The 16,556-nt window shown below is 40.9% G+C and overlaps 1 protein-coding gene across 3 annotated transcripts; it reads left to right on the top strand.

The window, feature by feature from the left end:
• The first annotated feature begins 1,373 nt into the window (after positions 1-1,373).
• TDRD6 (tudor domain containing 6) lies at positions 1,374-15,857 on the top strand. 3 transcript variants are annotated; one of them, XR_008382496.1, is made up of 5 exons: positions 1,374-7,623; positions 9,405-9,529; positions 11,153-11,242; positions 11,454-14,590; positions 15,375-15,857. XR_008382496.1 is itself a non-coding variant. In XM_053602656.1 (5 exons), the coding sequence occupies exons 1-5, from the start codon at positions 1,566-1,568 to the stop codon at positions 15,416-15,418; spliced, it is 6,381 nt and encodes a 2,126-aa protein (XP_053458631.1). In that variant the 5' UTR covers positions 1,374-1,565; the 3' UTR covers positions 15,419-15,857. The 3 variants fall into 3 exon arrangements, 1 of the variants encoding a protein (XP_053458631.1); XR_008382495.1 differs by having other exon boundaries at positions 11,153-12,557; positions 14,527-14,590; XM_053602656.1 differs by having other exon boundaries at positions 14,527-14,590.
• The last annotated feature ends 699 nt before the right edge of the window (positions 15,858-16,556 follow it).

The raw sequence follows: 16,556 nt of genomic DNA, 5'->3' as shown, positions 1-16,556 counted from the left end.
AGATGTTCTTAAATCAAAGGTTTTTGTTCCATAATGAATATGAAACAATTGGAGAAAATCTGGAAAATGGAATTTAATTTTCAAGGATGAGGTCATCAGGGAAAACTCTGTAAGCTTTTAGCTAAACCAAATTCATTCATTCATTCATTTGGAAAATGGTCATTGCCTCTACTCCATGCTAGATTCCAGGAATACAAGTGAGTGGTCTTTGCCAAAGGATCCTGGAGGCTGGTTGAATGACAAAGTCATCAGTTGCCACACAATGTGAAAAGTGCATGAAAAAGTAAGCACAGGGCAATTTGGAAGCACATGGTAACCTCTAATCAGGACAGAAGGAAGCTCTTGAGATTTACAGTTAGGGCAGGGCCATAGTGTGTAAGCGCTGCCTTACTGACTTTGTGTTTAATGCTATTTCCAAACGTGGGGTGAAGTGAAGAAAAGTACAAGGCAACTATAAGACGCTCTCCAGAGGTGTGTCCAACTTTGAAAATGAATAAAAATCTCACGTATTCTTATCCTGGGAGCTTCTCGCAGTTTGCCTGGACTTTTCCACTCCAACTGGAGGTTTGGACATTTGACAAATTTGGTTTCAAAGGGTTATCCTGGTAAGATTTAGATGAAGGAAAAAAGGCAAGCGACCCTCTCTCCTGAAGTAGGTACAGGTGGGTTTGAGGGAACGTTCACTGCATTCCTCTTAACCTCCTTTTATGAATCCAAGTCTGATGAACAATGCCCTTAAAGGTGGGGGTGCCAGAGGTAGGTAACAAAGCAGCAGGTAAGCGTGAGCAAGGAAGCATTCAACAGTCGCCATATACTTTTTCAAACTTTATTTTAATCTCACAACAAATCCGTCAATTCAGATGAACAAACAGGTTGGTAGAATAGAGGGTAAGTAACTTGCTCACGTTCACGAACACGCCGCCTTGCAAGCTAAAGCACCCCATCCCCTGTGGGGCGCAGGCGCACTGCTCCCCCGCCAGCGCCCGGACCTCGGGGAGTTCTGGCCTTAAACGCTCGGGAATACGCCGTTGGCGCCTCCATTTCTCCTTCCATCTTCTCATTGGAAATTCCGAGGGCTGGCACCGGGGCTGGCACACGGTGCTGAATCAGTAGTAGTTGAAAGAACACAACTTTCCCGGTTCGCTCCTGGCCACAGCCCTTTGCCGGGCCTGCACGTATGCACCCTCCAGAGTCCAGGGCGCTCTGAAGAGCAGCAGGTTGTACCCAGATCCTCCCACCTCCTGGCCTCCCGAACGTCCCCTCCAGCCCCTGCTGCCCTGAGGCCAACCCTCTGGCCGCCTCTGGCCTGACCACTCCCCGCGGCCGGGGCCGGGGCCGGGGCCGGAAGCGAGGCCGCCGCGCGCTGCAAATGCCTGCGCGGGGCCCAACCGTGGGCAGTTGGTCAGGCCGCCGGGTCTTACCAGTCGGCGCGAGTCTCCGAGGCCCTGCGTCGGACGCCCTACCCGTTCCCTCGGTCCTTGGGGCTTAGTCTGGTGGGACTCACCTGCCCGCGGCGCGGGGACTTTCGCGGGCCGGACGCGCGGTCCTCACAGCTCGCCGTGGAGATGTGTTCGACGCCGGCGCTGCCGACGCCGGGGGCCTCGCTGGCCCTGCGGGTGTCCTTCGTGGACGTGATTCCCGAGGTGATCCCCGTGCAGCTATGGGGCCTGGTGGGCGAACGGCGGGACGAGTACGTGCGGCTGAGCCAGGAGATCCAGGAAGCAGCGGCCTCGCGCGGCCCGTGGGCGTTGGGCGGCGCCTCGGCCTCACCGGGCGAGCTGTGCCTGGTGCAGGTGGGGCTCCTGTGGCACCGCTGCCGCGTGGTCAGCCGCCAGGCGCAGGAGAGCCGCGTCTTCCTGCTGGACGAGGGCCGCACCATCACGGTCGGCGCAGGCTCCCTGGCGCCCGGGCGCAGCGAGTTCTTCCACCTGCCCTCGGAGGTGCTGGGCTGCGTGCTGGCCGGCCTGGTGCCGGGGGGCGGCAGCGGCGCGGGCGGGGGCGAGCCGCAGCACTGGTCTTCCGGCGCCGTGGACTTCCTTAGCAACCTTCCCGGTAAGGAGGTGCACGGGCGGGTCCTGGATGTGCTGCTCCTCCATCGCCTGGTCCTTCTGGAGGTGCCAAGTCTGGTCCAGCAGATGCAGGAGCTCGGCTTGGCTCGGCAGGTCCCCGACAGCCTCTTCCACTCGTTGCTCAAGCGTCACCTCAAAGTGGCCACTTCTGGCATAGCCCCTGGCGTCCCTGTTCTCCCGAGAGTTCTGCCCAAGCAAGAGCAGCCTGGCCTGGATTATTTCTATCCCCAGCTGCAGCTGGGTGTGACGGAGCCCGTAGTGGTAACCCAAGTGTGCCATCCCCACCGTATTCACTGCCAGCTCCGGAGCCTCTCGCAGGAGATCCACCGCCTTTCGGAGAGCATGGCGCAAGTATACCGGGCTTCCACGGTGACAGGGGATGGGAACTCCTCCAGTGCCACTTGGGAGGAGAGGGAGGAGAGCCCGGACAAGCCGGGCTCTCCATGCGCGTCCTGTGGACTGGATGGACACTGGTACCGAGCGCTCTTGCTTGAGACTTTTCGGCCCCAGCGCTGTGCCCAGGTGCTTCACGTAGACTATGGAAGGAAGGAGTTGGTGAGTTGTAGTAGCCTTCGGTACTTGCTGCCTGAATATTTCCGAATGCCCGTGGTGACCTACCCTTGTGCTTTGTATGGACTCTGGGACGGTGGGAGAGGTTGGTCTCGGTCACAAGTTGGTGACCTGAAAGCTCTGATACTGGGCCAGGCGGTGAATGCAAAGATTGAATTTTATTGCTCCTTTGAGCACGTGTATTATGTCACCTTGTATGGAGAAGACGGGGTTGATCTTAACTGTGTGTTTGGAGTACAGTCTTGTTGCTTGGCTGACCGATTCCTTCAGAGCCAAGGAATAGAGGAGGCGGAGGAGGAGGAAGAGCCAGCGACAGCTTCTCAGTCTCCCACTGAAGAAGTGGACGAAGAAGTGTCACTCCCAGCCTTGAGATCTATCCGGTTAAAGATGAACGCCTTCTACGATGCCCAGGTAGAGTTTATTAAAAATCCTTCTGAGTTTTGGATTCGGTTGAGGAAACACAATGGCACCTTCAGCAAGCTGATGCGGAGGATGTGCAGTTTCTATTCCTCGGCCAGAAAGCTGGATGGTGTGGTTTTGAAACCTGAACCTGATGACCTTTGCTGCGTCAAATGGAAAGAAAATGGCTATTTTCGAGCCATTGTCACCAGATTAGATGACAAGAGTGTGGATGTATTCTTAGTTGACCGTGGGAATTCAGAAAATGTGGACTGGTATGACGTAAGGATGTTGCTTCCTCAGTTTAGGAGGCTACCAATATTGGCCCTGAGGTGCACCCTGGCAGATATCTGGCCTCTGGGAAAAACTTGGAGCCAGGAAGCAATTTCCTTTTTTAAAAAGACTGTACTCCACAAAGAATTAGTCATCCATGTTCTTGATAAGCAGGATCATCAATACATCATTGAGATTCTGGATGAATCGAGAACAGGGGAAGAAAACATTAGTAAGGTAATTGCTCAAGCTGGATATGCCAAGTATCAGGAATTCGAAACAAAGGAAAATATCCCAGTCAATGCCCACTCCCCAGGGCATGGTTCAAACCACTTTCCTGCTGAGAATAACAAAATACCTTCTTCCAGGAAGGTGGAAGGAGAACAGAAAGCCAAGAAAGATCATAAAGCCACATCTCTGTCAGAAACTTTGAGGGACACAATTGTTACACATGTTTCAAGTGAACTAGTTGTACAGAATAAAGAGAAAAGAACATCTGTTTATTCTCCTCTTACTCAGAATTTCCTGGACATTAAGCCAGGCTCCTCTTGTAAGGGAGAGCTGAAAGTTGGAAGTACAGTAGAAGTTAAAGTGTCTTATGTTAAAAACCCTGGCTATTTCTGGTGCCAGCTGACCAGAAACATGCAAGGATTGAAAACTCTAATGTGTAATATTCAGGACTACTGTAAATCTACAGCTGCTCCTTATGACGGAACCACACCTGCTTGTCTGGCAAAACGAACGGTAGATGGAAAATGGTCCAGAGCTCTGATTAGTGGGACACAATCTTCAGAGCATGTCAAAGTAATATTTGTAGATTATGGAGACAAAGAAATGGTATCTGTGAAGAATATTTATTCAATTAATGAAGAGTTTCTCAAGATTAAGGCTCAGGCTTTTAGATGTAGTCTTTATAATTTAATTCAACCAACCGGTCCAAATCCCTTCATTTGGGATGAAATGGCAATACAAGCGTTTGCTGACTTTGTAAATAACGCATGGCAAAACAATCTTGAGTTAAAATGCACAATATTTGCTTTGGCCTCCATACATGATGAAGACCTGTTTAATGTTGTGGATTTGCTAACACCTTTTCAGAGTGCATGCCATTTTTTGGTAGAAAAAAGACTTGCGAGACCAGTAAAACTTCAGAAGCCTCTGGAGTCTTCTGTTCAGCTACATTCCTTCTACTATTCTATACATGACATGAAAATTGGAAGTGAAGAATCAGTGTACATAACACATGTTGATGACCCGTGGACATTTTATTGCCAGCTGGCAAGAAATGCAGATATTTTGGAACAGTTGTCATGTAGTATTACACAATTAAGTAAAGTTGTGATGAATTTAAAAACAGCTCCCTTAATCCCTGGAAACTTGTGCCTTGCCAGGTATACTGATGGAAACTGGTATAGGGGGATAGTAATAGAGAAAGAACCAAACAAAGTCTTTTTTGTTGATTTTGGGAATGTTTATGTAGTAACTGGTGATGATGTACTTCCGATACCTAGTGATGCATACAGTGTTTTACTTTTGCCCATGCAAGCTGTTAAATGCTCATTATCCGATATTCCTGATCACATACCAGAAGAAGTTACAGCATGGTTTCAGGAAACTATTTTAGATAAGTCATTGAAGGCCTTAGTTGTAGCAAAAGATCCAGATGGAAGACTGATTATAGAACTATACAGTGACAATATTCAAATTAATGCTAGTATTAATGAGAAGTTAGGGTTACTTGGTTACAAGGGTAGAATAAGAAAAAAAGAAAATAAAGCACTCCTCTCTACAACAGAAACTCTTGAAGAAAAAAATGAGAATATGAAATTGTCATCTACAGAGTATTTATGTAAATCATTTGAGAGCAAGTTAGGCAATGTGCAGATTTTGGGAGAAACCTACAAACCTAAGATCAACTCCGCTTTTAAGGAGCTTAAACGTTTACAAAATTCAACAAAGACTAACTCGGTCACTCAATATCAGGACTCCGTGGCAAATAAAAACAGTCCACTGTTTTCATTAGCAATGGAAAAAAAAGAAAGTTTTGCTGAGCCACTTTTGAAAGCCACGAGAATAGAAGCCCCTCCTTCAGAGAAAAAAATAGGAGATTCGGGTAACAAAGATTTGCCTCTAAAATTTTGTGAGTTCCCACAGAAGACTATAATGCCTGGCTTTAAAACAACAGTATATGTTTCTCATATAAATGACCTTTCAGACTTTTATGTTCAACTAACAGAGGATGAAGCTGAGATTAATCTTCTTTCAGAGAGATTAAATGATGTTAAAACAAGACCTGAATTTCATGCAGGTCCACCTTTGCAAAGAGGAGATGTAATATGTGCCATTTTCCCAGAAGACAATTTATGGTATCGTGCTGTGGTCAGGGAACAACAGTCCAAAGACCTTCTTGCTGTACAGTTTATAGATTATGGCAATGTTTCTATGGTTCATACTAGCAAAACAGGTAGGCTTGACCTAATTAATGCAGTAATACCAGCATTGTGCATTCCTTGTTCCTTAGCAGGACTTTGGGTTCCTGACACCATACATTGTAAGGAAATGATACAATCCTTTTCCCAAAGGACTGACGAGGCTCATGTAACATGTGAATTTGTTAAATTTCAAGGCAAATGGGAAGTTATTCTTGCTGACAAACATGGCATCATGGCGGATGATATAAATAGCAGATATGCTTTTAGTGAAAAATCTAAAATAGAACTTTCTACCCAAATAATTAAAAGTACCTGTTCAAGGTCTGCTAACAAATTAGACAGTGACACGTCAATGTTTCTTAACTGGTATAATCCAAAAATAAAGATGGTAAGAGCTTATGCCACTGTAATAGATGGACCTGAGTATTTTTGGTGTCAGTTTGCTGATACTGAGAAACTTCAGCATTTAGAAGTAGAAGTGCAAACTGCTGGAGAACAGGTAGCAAATGAGAGAAATTGTGACCCATGTCCTCATATTGGAGATCCGTGTATAGTAAGATATAGAGAAGATGGACATTATTATAGGGCGCTTATCACTAATATTTGTGAAGATAATCTTGTATCTGTCAGGCTTGTGGACTTTGGAAACATTGAAGACTGCGTAGATCCCCAAACACTCTGGAACATTCCTTCTGAACTTTTGTTGGTTCCCATGCAAGCCTTTCCATGTTGCCTGTTAGGATTTAATATTTCAGAAGGTATGTGCCCTCAAGAGGGAAATGATTATTTTTATGAAATAGTAACAGAAGATGTACTGGAAATAACAATATTAGAAATCAAAAGAGATGTTTGTGATATCCCTTTAGCGATTGTCGACTTGAAATGCAAAGGTGAGAGTATTAGTGAGAAAATGAAGAAATATTCTAAGATTGATATTACTGAGAACGATCTGCCCAATGAAACAAGTGGCTCAGAAAAAAAAGAAGTTTGTGGGTCCCCCAGTCCTGATGTTGGACTTAAGAAACCGAGTAATAAAGCTGTTCAAGATGAAACCTTATTTGTGGAACCACAAATAGATGAGCTCTCTGAAAGAATTGAAAAAGAGTTAAACGTGATTGAAACCAAACCAAGTAAATTCTGTGACCTCAAGACTGATAACATTTTCGAAGCTTTTGAACACCCATGCAAAAATAAAATCATTACTGAGGTACTAGATGGTAAAGTAGAGTGCCATTTGGTTGACAAAGCGAAGTTTGAAGGTAAATACCAAATTACAGGATTTGAGACGTTATTACCACGTGCTAATGAAACAAAGGAAATACTAGAACGGAATTCACTTGAGGGGCCACTTTCTCCTGATGATGAATCAAAAGAATTCTTAGAACTGGAATCCATTGAGTTACAACATTCTCTGGTTGGGGATGAAGAGAAAGAAGAGTTGGGCCTGGAGCCACCAAGTGTGCTGCTGTCCCAAGGCCATAACACAAAAGCAACCCTGGAACCATTCGCAGTGACGCTTTCCCTCAGCTATGAAACTGAGAAACAGCCAGAATTAGAACTACCTACAGCCCAGGTATCTCTAGATGACAAATTGATTCCTTTGTCTTTGAGAGTTAGTCAGAAAATCCAAGAATCACTGTGTACTGAGGACATGACAAAGTCAAGTTGTGGGGAACATTTCGATGACCAGCACAGGGTGCCATTACATCTACATGGGAAGAATTGTGATTCGAAAATGCAGATTGAGATGAACATGTATGAAGAAGCGTTTATAGAGTATAAAAGCAGAGATACCCTTTCATCACTGATGCCTTTATTGTCTGAAGAAGAATCCAGAGATGGAAGAAAGCGCAGTAATGCTTTACCAGATCATGTCTCAGGTATGTGATTTTTTATTTTCCTTTTACTTTATTTCATGCAGGGGTATCCAGCCTGGGGCCTGTGAGCCTCAGGCAGATTATTTGAGGACTATTCGGTTTCTCTGTAGTGTCAGATATTATGGAAAGCAACATAGACATTTTTTTTTTGCTCATCAGCTTTTGTGAGGATTTATATATTACTGTGTGGGCCAAGAAAACTCTCATTCTTCCTTTGTGTGGCAGAAAAGAAAAAAGGTTGGACATGCCTGAGTTTCAAAATTTTTTTCTTTTTTAAAAAAGAGAATAAATCTTTAAAAACAATAGCTGGGCCTGTAGTTCCAGCTACTCAGGAGGCTGAGGCAAGAGAATCACTTGAGCCCAAGAGTTTGAGGTTGCTGTGAGTTATGACATCATAGCACTCTACCCAGGGCAACAAAAAAAAAAAAAGAGAGAGAGAGAATAAATCTTAAATGGGTTTTTTAAATAATTTTTTTGGAAGGAAAATTAAAACTAGAGAAGCGAATCAGATTTGGATTTTACAAAAGGCATTTTAAACTTGGGGAAAATAAGTTGTGAAATCAATCTAAAGTAATGTTTTATATGCTGGGTGATATGCTGAAATATTACTTTTGTGCTTAAAAATAGAATGCTTAAAGTCTATGTCTCAAAAAATAGTCACATTTAAAATGTAAATAAATCATCCTTAAAATCCAGAGGGGATATGTGTTGGTAAATTGTAAAAAACATATTCTGTTGCCAACTGTTATTATAGACATCAATTTATAATAGAGATTATTTTAACAGTTATTTTTAGTCTTAATTCTTATTATGCATTGATTTTGTCATTTTTTTCAAAACTCAATAGATTTAGGGAACATAGATTAATCAGAAAAGTTGTGAGTCGATCTTAAAGAACATGTATTAGCTTTACAAGTTATTTTACTGCTATTTTCTTTGCTTAGTTAAAGAGACTTAAACTTCACGTTACATGGTTAACTCTTAGTTTTTTATAATCAATGTTATACATGTACTTCTTAAATGCCAGTTTTTATATTATTAAATTTAAGTCATTGTACAAAACAGAGAAAATGATAGAATAATCAGAATGAAAATAAACAGACTGTTAACCAACAAGATGAACACTGTTAGAACCACGGTATACTTCCTTCTTATTATTTTTTGCCCTATGTGTATATGTCTATTTAAAGACAGTTTTATAAACTAAATACAGATTTTACTGTCATGCAGTATTGAGTCCTGCATTTTAATCCCCTTCAAAATACTTTCAGAATATTTTAATTGCATAGTATACCATCCTTTTGGTGCACCATAGTTCATTTAAATATTACCCTTGCACTAAATATTTACTCCCCATTGTCACATTTCAATAATAATAAGTATATATATTAGCTTTTTGGTAAGAATATTTGCTCACTTACAACATGTTGCTTTGCTATAGAAATGCCTGTTGTAACTACTATAGACAACACTGCTTATATGAATAGTACCAACTTTTAGTAGTAATTTTCAGGATTAAAAATCAGATTCACATCCTTATCCTGGTGGGGTTTTTTTATTTGTGTTTGTTTTTAGGAAAGCAGTAGTGGCATATATAGGGACGCGGGATTGGAAGAATAAAATTGAAGAAAGGAGACAAACTTAGAACATATTAGCAACACTAATTACATGATACTGATAATGTAGGAATAGGAAGTGCAAATTAAGGAAAATGCTTTGCTTGTGCATCTCACATTAAGAAATTAAGAGGTGTGCATTGAGTCTTACTCTGTTCAATTTGGCAGCTCAGCCACAGAACACTTACACTCTGAAAGGCTTTACTGTTGGATCAAAATGTGTTGTGTGGTCAAGTCTAAGAAACACGTGGTCTAAATGTAAGATCTTGGAAATAGCTGAAGAAGGCACGAGGGTAAGTGAAGTGTAAGCACTTTATCTCCAAAGGTCCTTACAGATTTTAAGGAAATTTTACCAAAGTTTATTACACTAGAGAATGTAATTGAACAGAGATTTACCTGCTGTTCTCCCTGGTATTGTTGCAAAACTAATTTTAAATGTCCTAAGAAAGAATCCTAGCCAAAAAAAAAAAAAAAGAAAAAAGTCATCCTAGTCTTTTTCATCTATCTTTCTTACCCCTAAAATCCTATTGGTCATCAAGTTCCACCTTTCCACTTCTTATTTCTCAGTTGGAACTTTTTATTTCTAATGCCACTTGTTACCTTTGAGTCCCTCATTTCAGAGCTACATTACTGAAATAACCTTCTATTTGGTTAACTTCCAGTTTTCTTTCAATTGATTGACCATAGTGAAGTTTATCAAATGCAAATCTGATTACGTAACTCCTATGTGAAACTTACTACGGATTTCCAATCCCTTGTGTTTCTCCTATAATCTGAAAACCACCTGGTATATTTCTTACATTGTAGATTTCTGTGCCTTGGCCTAGCCTGCTGATTCAGAATCTGAACCATCTGGTATATTTCTTAAATTGTAGATTCCTGTGCCTTGGCCTAGCCTGCTGATTCAGAATTTCTCAGGTTAGGATTTGGAATGTGCATTCTTTAACCATTAATATTGAAGCACCACTGATCTGGAATATAAAAGTCAAGCTCATTAACATGACACAGAGGTCCCTCTGGGGTTAAATGTCCATGTATCTCTCCAGCCCTCCAGCCTTTGGTCTTAATTCCTTTTTTTTTGTTTTGTTTTGTTTTGACTCTCTGTTGAGTAAAGTACCACAGCATCATCAGAGCTTACAGCAACCTCAAACTCTTGGGCTCAAGCTATCCTCTTGCCTCAGCCTCCCAAATAGCTGTGACTACAGGCAACCACCACAATGCCTGGCTAGTTTTTCTATTTTCAGTAGAGTTGGGGTCTCTCTCTTGCTCAGGCTGGTCTGGAAGTCCTGACCTCAAGCAGTACACCCACCTCAGCCTCGCAAAGTGCTAGAATTCTTTATATTTTGTACTTTTTATGGACATCTATCTGGTCAACTTCTCTTATATATACCATTTTTCTTGTTCCTTTGATGTCATTAATAACAGTTTTATTTTATCTGTATTACATCCCATTGCCAAACTAATGAATTCCAGTTTATCTTTAAAGATTTCTGTGGCCATTGCCCTTTCCAGAAAGCACTCGTCATTATTTCCTAAACTTCCCCTCGTCTTCAACTCTTACTCACCCCTACAAAAAGCTTTATACCGGTATTATATTCCTATACCTGCTACTGCAGAAGTCTGGACTTCCTCCATGTGTATTATAATTTTCTGCTCAGAGGTCTTTTTTACGCCCCAGAGTTTGAACTACTTGAGGTCTAAATTCTATCCAACTCCAATCTCTGGGCATGGATTCTCCATATATATTTGCTGAACTGAAGTAGCATTAAGTCTGAAACATACGACTGAAGTTTAATAAAATTATTTTCATTTTCTTTTGAAGTGTTTTAAAAAGGATTGCTATGGTATATGAATCTGGTATAGTTCTTGGAACTTGACAGTTTTTTTTTTTTTAATTTTTCTGTTCTCTCTTAAAGGTTTTGAACCTTTCAAATGGTATGGAGGAAATAGTGAACCCTGAGAATGTCTGGAATGGCATCCCCAAATTGGATAAGAGTCCATCTGAGGTATGGAATTATATAAATAGTAATTAATGAGAGCATTGATCTTCATTTTGAAAGGTGATTTAACAAACTTATTTCCAAAGCCCTTATTTTAGGAAAAATGTTGTAACAATAGTTAACAGAAATAAAAAAACCAATAATTCTGGACTTTAACCGAGTATTCTTTTGGGCAAACAAAGAATTAATGTTTTGCTTCTTGATTTTCTCCTTACAGAATGAAAGTTGACTGGTGTTCATGACTCTTATAAAATGTTTGAGGCAGAAAATCTGAAAAATACAGCAAAATTAAAAATGAGAGTAATAATAACTTGTAATATGCCCATTTAAAGATAAACAGGTTGATCCATTTGGCATTATTCATAATTTTTCTGTTTAAGTGGAATGTAAGTATTTTATCTACATATTTTGGACACGATTGACTTCATTCTCTCTATAGTTTAATATTCTTCATTTAAGACTATATGCTGGGCAGTTTCCCAAGCTGCTGTGATATGTCTAGGCATTTCAGGGGCGGTTTGTTCAACTTCCTCAACTTTTACTTTATGGTGTTTGTCTGATATTTCCAACATTTGGTCATCTCAGGGTTTATACCTCACAGCTGTATTTTCCTTAGAGAAATGGTCAGCTTTTCCTGATTCTTCTATGTTGAGTAATTTTGGATTCTATCCTGAGAATTTAAAATATTACATTGTAATATTGAGGTTCTCATTAAAATCTGGAGGATGCTGAAGTCTTGGTTGTAGCCAATTATCATCCTATGTAGGGTTGTGCCACAGGCTCTGTCTCTCCTGAAGCTAGCTCGTCAGATCCACCCAGCACATAAGCCAGTAGGGGGCATCTGGGCTTGGTCACTGGTTTACATGGTAGTCAGACGTCAAAGGCTTTGCTGTGCTTGTTAGGCTCTGTTCTGCATAGCTCAGGGGGATCATATTGGGGGTCAAAAAGTTCCAGCTTCTTTGCTCTTTGACGTTTCCTCCATGCTTTCTGGCTCCCTGGATCCCCCTTTTATTCAGCCCCCCATAGGCCCTTTTTCTGTTCTCTGGCTAGAAAGCAGGCTTTCCTCAAGGCTTTGTCATGCAGTTCTGTTTGACTGAGCCTGCCTTTGGAGGGAAGCAGATCGAGAGAAGAGCAAAAACAATCTCTTCCCTCTACTCTACAGATAACCAAAGGACCTTTTCCTGGTTTTACTGGCTGGGGACACAACTCACCTCTCACATGTTTAGGTACTGGATTGCCATTGCTGTCGCCAGGCAGTAACTGGAGCTACCCTCAGGGCAAGGCCAGAAGAAAAATGAGAAAAGAACAACACACTACATAGGTCAGTACAGAAGTTTTGAGATACACAAAAATCAAGAAACGTAAAATCCACACAGATGGAAACAAAGTCTTCACAACAACACCCATCAGCCAAGCAAGATGAAACTTGCACAGGTAGATCAGAAAGGACACAGTCAACTGTGTTTCTTGGAAATGAATTAATGGACCATGACGTAGTCTGTCTCAAAACTTTTGTAGTGACCCACATACAGTGAAGGGATTTCCTACCCATTCCTTACTCTGTAGCATTCAAGGACCCTTTATCCTAACCCACTTGCTGAAAAATAGGAAATTTCTCTCCGTTTATGTTTTTACCCTGGCTGGGTAGTTTTGATTTGGCCTACCCTCAGATCAAAACCTGGAGACAAAGAAGTAAGGAAAGTACAGGGTGGCTCCTGTGGCTCAAGGGGGTAGGGCACTGGCCCCGTATGCCAGAGGTGGTGGGTTCGAACCCAGCCCTGGCCAGAAACTGCAAAAAAAAAAAAAAAAAAAAAAGAAGGAAAGAGCAAAACAAGAAACTCTTGGTGTGAAGTCATTATTCAGGTTTTTACTTTAATTTTTAATCTTTCTGTACTTGCTTACTTTTGAGTATCCTCAGATAGTTGCCTTATATATTCTGTCTAGAAGTCCTAGTTGTAATTAATTAGTGAAAGAGAGAGGTTATAGTAAGCGTACTCCATCTTGGCCACAGCCAGAAGACCATAAACAATTTGGTAGCTGTATAATATTGCATGACATTAATGAGCTATAATATATTAAACCATTTCTTATAGTGTTGGATATTTAGGTCACATAAAATTTTTACTATTAAAAATATTGAACATCTCTCTCTTCACCTTCTTGTGCTAGTTCTTTTTTTGTGTGCTTGTCAAAAAGAAATAGCCTGGTAACACTTTTTTGCATCAGTATTTACCCAAAATTTCTTTTACATTCTTACTGTCTCTATTAGTTTTGAAAAGTCTACAAATAAATACACATACGAATGGAATGGAATGGAATTATATCCAAAATATAATTACCCTATTACCTGGTTAACTGGAAAAAGCTATTTGGGACTATTTAAAATATACATAAAATAATATATGGTAGAACCTCCATAGTTGACCACATCCCTACATTGACCACCTCACCTCCTTAAGTTGACCTAATTTTCATAGACTAGGCATGCACCACGTGTACAAATCAGTACAGTAGTCCTAGTTCCTCACATTGAGCACCTCTGTACCTTGACAAGTTTGTTACAGTCCCTTGGGTGGTCAGCCTACAGAGGTTCTACTATACTTAGGAGTAACTTTTTGATTTGATTATAATGGGAGTTAAAGATTCCTCACATTAAAGGAAGATCTCGGATAAGGATGCCTGCCTACAAATGAGCTAGTACTTTTAAAAAAGTGAATATCGTAAGTACTATGCATGACTATTTTTTATGATTCATCAAGTCACTATGATCTGGGACTATTTCTAATTACAGTTTCTTACTTTATGTTTTTTATGTGAGTTGTTTCATTTTGCCATAAGAATATGTCTCACTAATTAGTTTTCTGTATTACATCATGCATGCACATTGGAAAGAATCTGGGGAAAATATATCCCTTTTCTTTGTTTTCAAAGGATCTGTGGCTCACCATTGATAATGTGTTTGAACAGCAGCACCTTAAACAAAGCTATCCCTCCGTCCTTCACCACATACTAGAGTTGTTGGAGGGTTTGGAAGATAACAATTGAAAAAGCATACTTTACTCTCAGTATGGAAGGCTCCAGTGGAGATAGTCTAGATAATGAGTACTTGAATAAAGGAAAATGTACTTGAGGTGATTTTTCCCTATAAAACCAGATTGCCATAATTTGAATAGGAATACCTTTTATTGTTGACTTTTTTCCTGGTTTATCTGTGGTTCCATTTATGATGTAAACTGTGTTTTGTACTTATAATAAAGAATTGGTAGTAACCCAGAGGTTCCTTTTGTTAGGCTGTATTGCAAACAGTGGGAAAAGATCTTTACTTCACGTCTTTGGATGATACCACAATTAAAGGTAACCTGTGTTTTTAAAACAAAATATTTTATCACCCAGAATTGCTGAGTCTTAAAGATACCATTATGCTGAATCCCTCAAATAAAAATGGTTTATTAATTTCTTTGGATGTTGGTAGTAGGGGGGAAAAAACCACTTTAGGTAAAAATGTTTAAGTTTACTTATGGGGATAAATAACCAAGCGGAAGACTTCTTGAAATATCATAGAAAATGTATTTCTTGATTGAATTAATCTCAAAAGTTAAATTGTGAGTTGGATATTTATATTTTAAAGGATTTCTTTAGCGTTAGTGTATATGTTCAAATTATCTTTGTCAAATCTCTTAGAATTTCTGAATTTTTAGCTTATCTACATAAAATTTAGCTTGTTGGATGTTCATGGTTATTGTATACTGTTCATAAATAACACATTGGTTCTTCAAATCTGAGGCACATTGAGAGTAAAACTCGCTCTTGGTGACTTTGGTATTATGTGAAAAATATACATTGATCAAAGAGAACAAAGAACTAATTGATAGCAGGCTTGTTAATATTCTAGCAGAATATATAATATTCTAATTTCATCATCTTTTAGAGAGACTTAAAAATAGGCAGAGTATGAAAAACAAAATACTAAAGAGAAGATAAAACCTTTCTCTGTAGGACTAATTCACTGTGATAATTAGATTTGTTCCCCTTCCCTCCTTTTAGAGAACATTAAATTTATCATAGTAGCACCCTTGTAAATAATTTTTTTGTTTTCATGTTTCTTTCTCAGCTTGAGGTTTTTCTTTTCTCATTTCAGAAAAGGAGTCTGGAAGTGATGTAGTCTTAACTGTGGATCCATAGATGTGACTAATCAGAAGCTGCTCTTAAACAAGTGACATCTTACCCAGACCAAGGGAATATTTGAAAAAATTGAAAATAGTTGACTATGTAGTGTATTTGTAGTGGTACTGTTGTCTCCAAAGATCTGGGGTATTTCCTCTGCCTTTACTGTCTTGTATTTCTAATCAGTTGGGAGGATTTATTTCACTAAACAATTTTCTAACTCATTACTCGCATTTCAAAAAAAACCCTATTTTGACATCTTTTGAATATAGTGTTTCAATTAAAAAGATACAGGCTCATGACAAGTGCCTTGTATGATGCTTCTAGGAGGATAGCTTTGTTAACAGTAATGTCTTCGAAATTTTTGTTTTCATTTTGAAGCTTGGGCTGTCTAATAAAACATTCGACTAACATTCTGTTTGAATTTGGAAGTATTCGAATATGATATGAGATCTGAATAAAGTTTATCCTTCAAGGTGTGGTGGTCTTATTATATTAAAAAGAATATAGGATTCTTAAGATGGTGAATCAGGAAGACTGTCAGGCCCAGCTCTCCCAGAGCAGCTGAGAAACAGGTAGTCAGGCAGTGTTTGGACCGGACATTTCGCCTGCGGCTGTGGCTCCGGGTTCGCTGCGAGGCCCCGGGGTGCTCCTCGCTGTAAGTGAACTGGAGCAGCAGGGCGGAGACCTCGCACAGGCCCCGGCGGGAAGGCTCTGCAGCAGCCCTGGGCAGGAGCTGCAGAGGCTGGGACTCAACGAAGCCTTTTTGCAGCTTTCGGTTCTCCGGGGAAGGGTGTTGAGTGCGTTGCCTGGAAAAGTCGGCAAACCTGAACAGTACATAGCAGCCAGATCTGAGGGCTAGCTGGAGCGGACTTGCCACGGGTTTGACAGTGGTAGAGAGAGCCCTTCTGGGGAGGTCCTGGCAGCAAGGGGTCAGCCCTTATGGCAAGGTCGTGCGTCCAGACCCCCTGCAGGAACACAGCCATTCTAGTTCCGCCTGCTAGGATGGGTCCTCTAGTGGTGACAGGCTCAGGGACTCAGCACCCCACAGGAACTGTTGTCTGGGGGTACGTGAAACCTGCCTCTGAAGGATTCAGGAGGGACCTGGGTTACCAACCCAGCAGAACCTGAATGCTGAGGAAATAACTAGGTGGTC

This window comes from Nycticebus coucang, chromosome 9 (assembly GCF_027406575.1).
Source record: "Nycticebus coucang isolate mNycCou1 chromosome 9, mNycCou1.pri, whole genome shotgun sequence".
In the NCBI taxonomy this organism is placed as follows: Eukaryota; Metazoa; Chordata; class Mammalia; order Primates; family Lorisidae; genus Nycticebus; species Nycticebus coucang.
The sequence above is the reverse complement of the archived record's forward strand: the minus strand, read 5'-3'. Positions and strand labels throughout refer to the sequence as shown.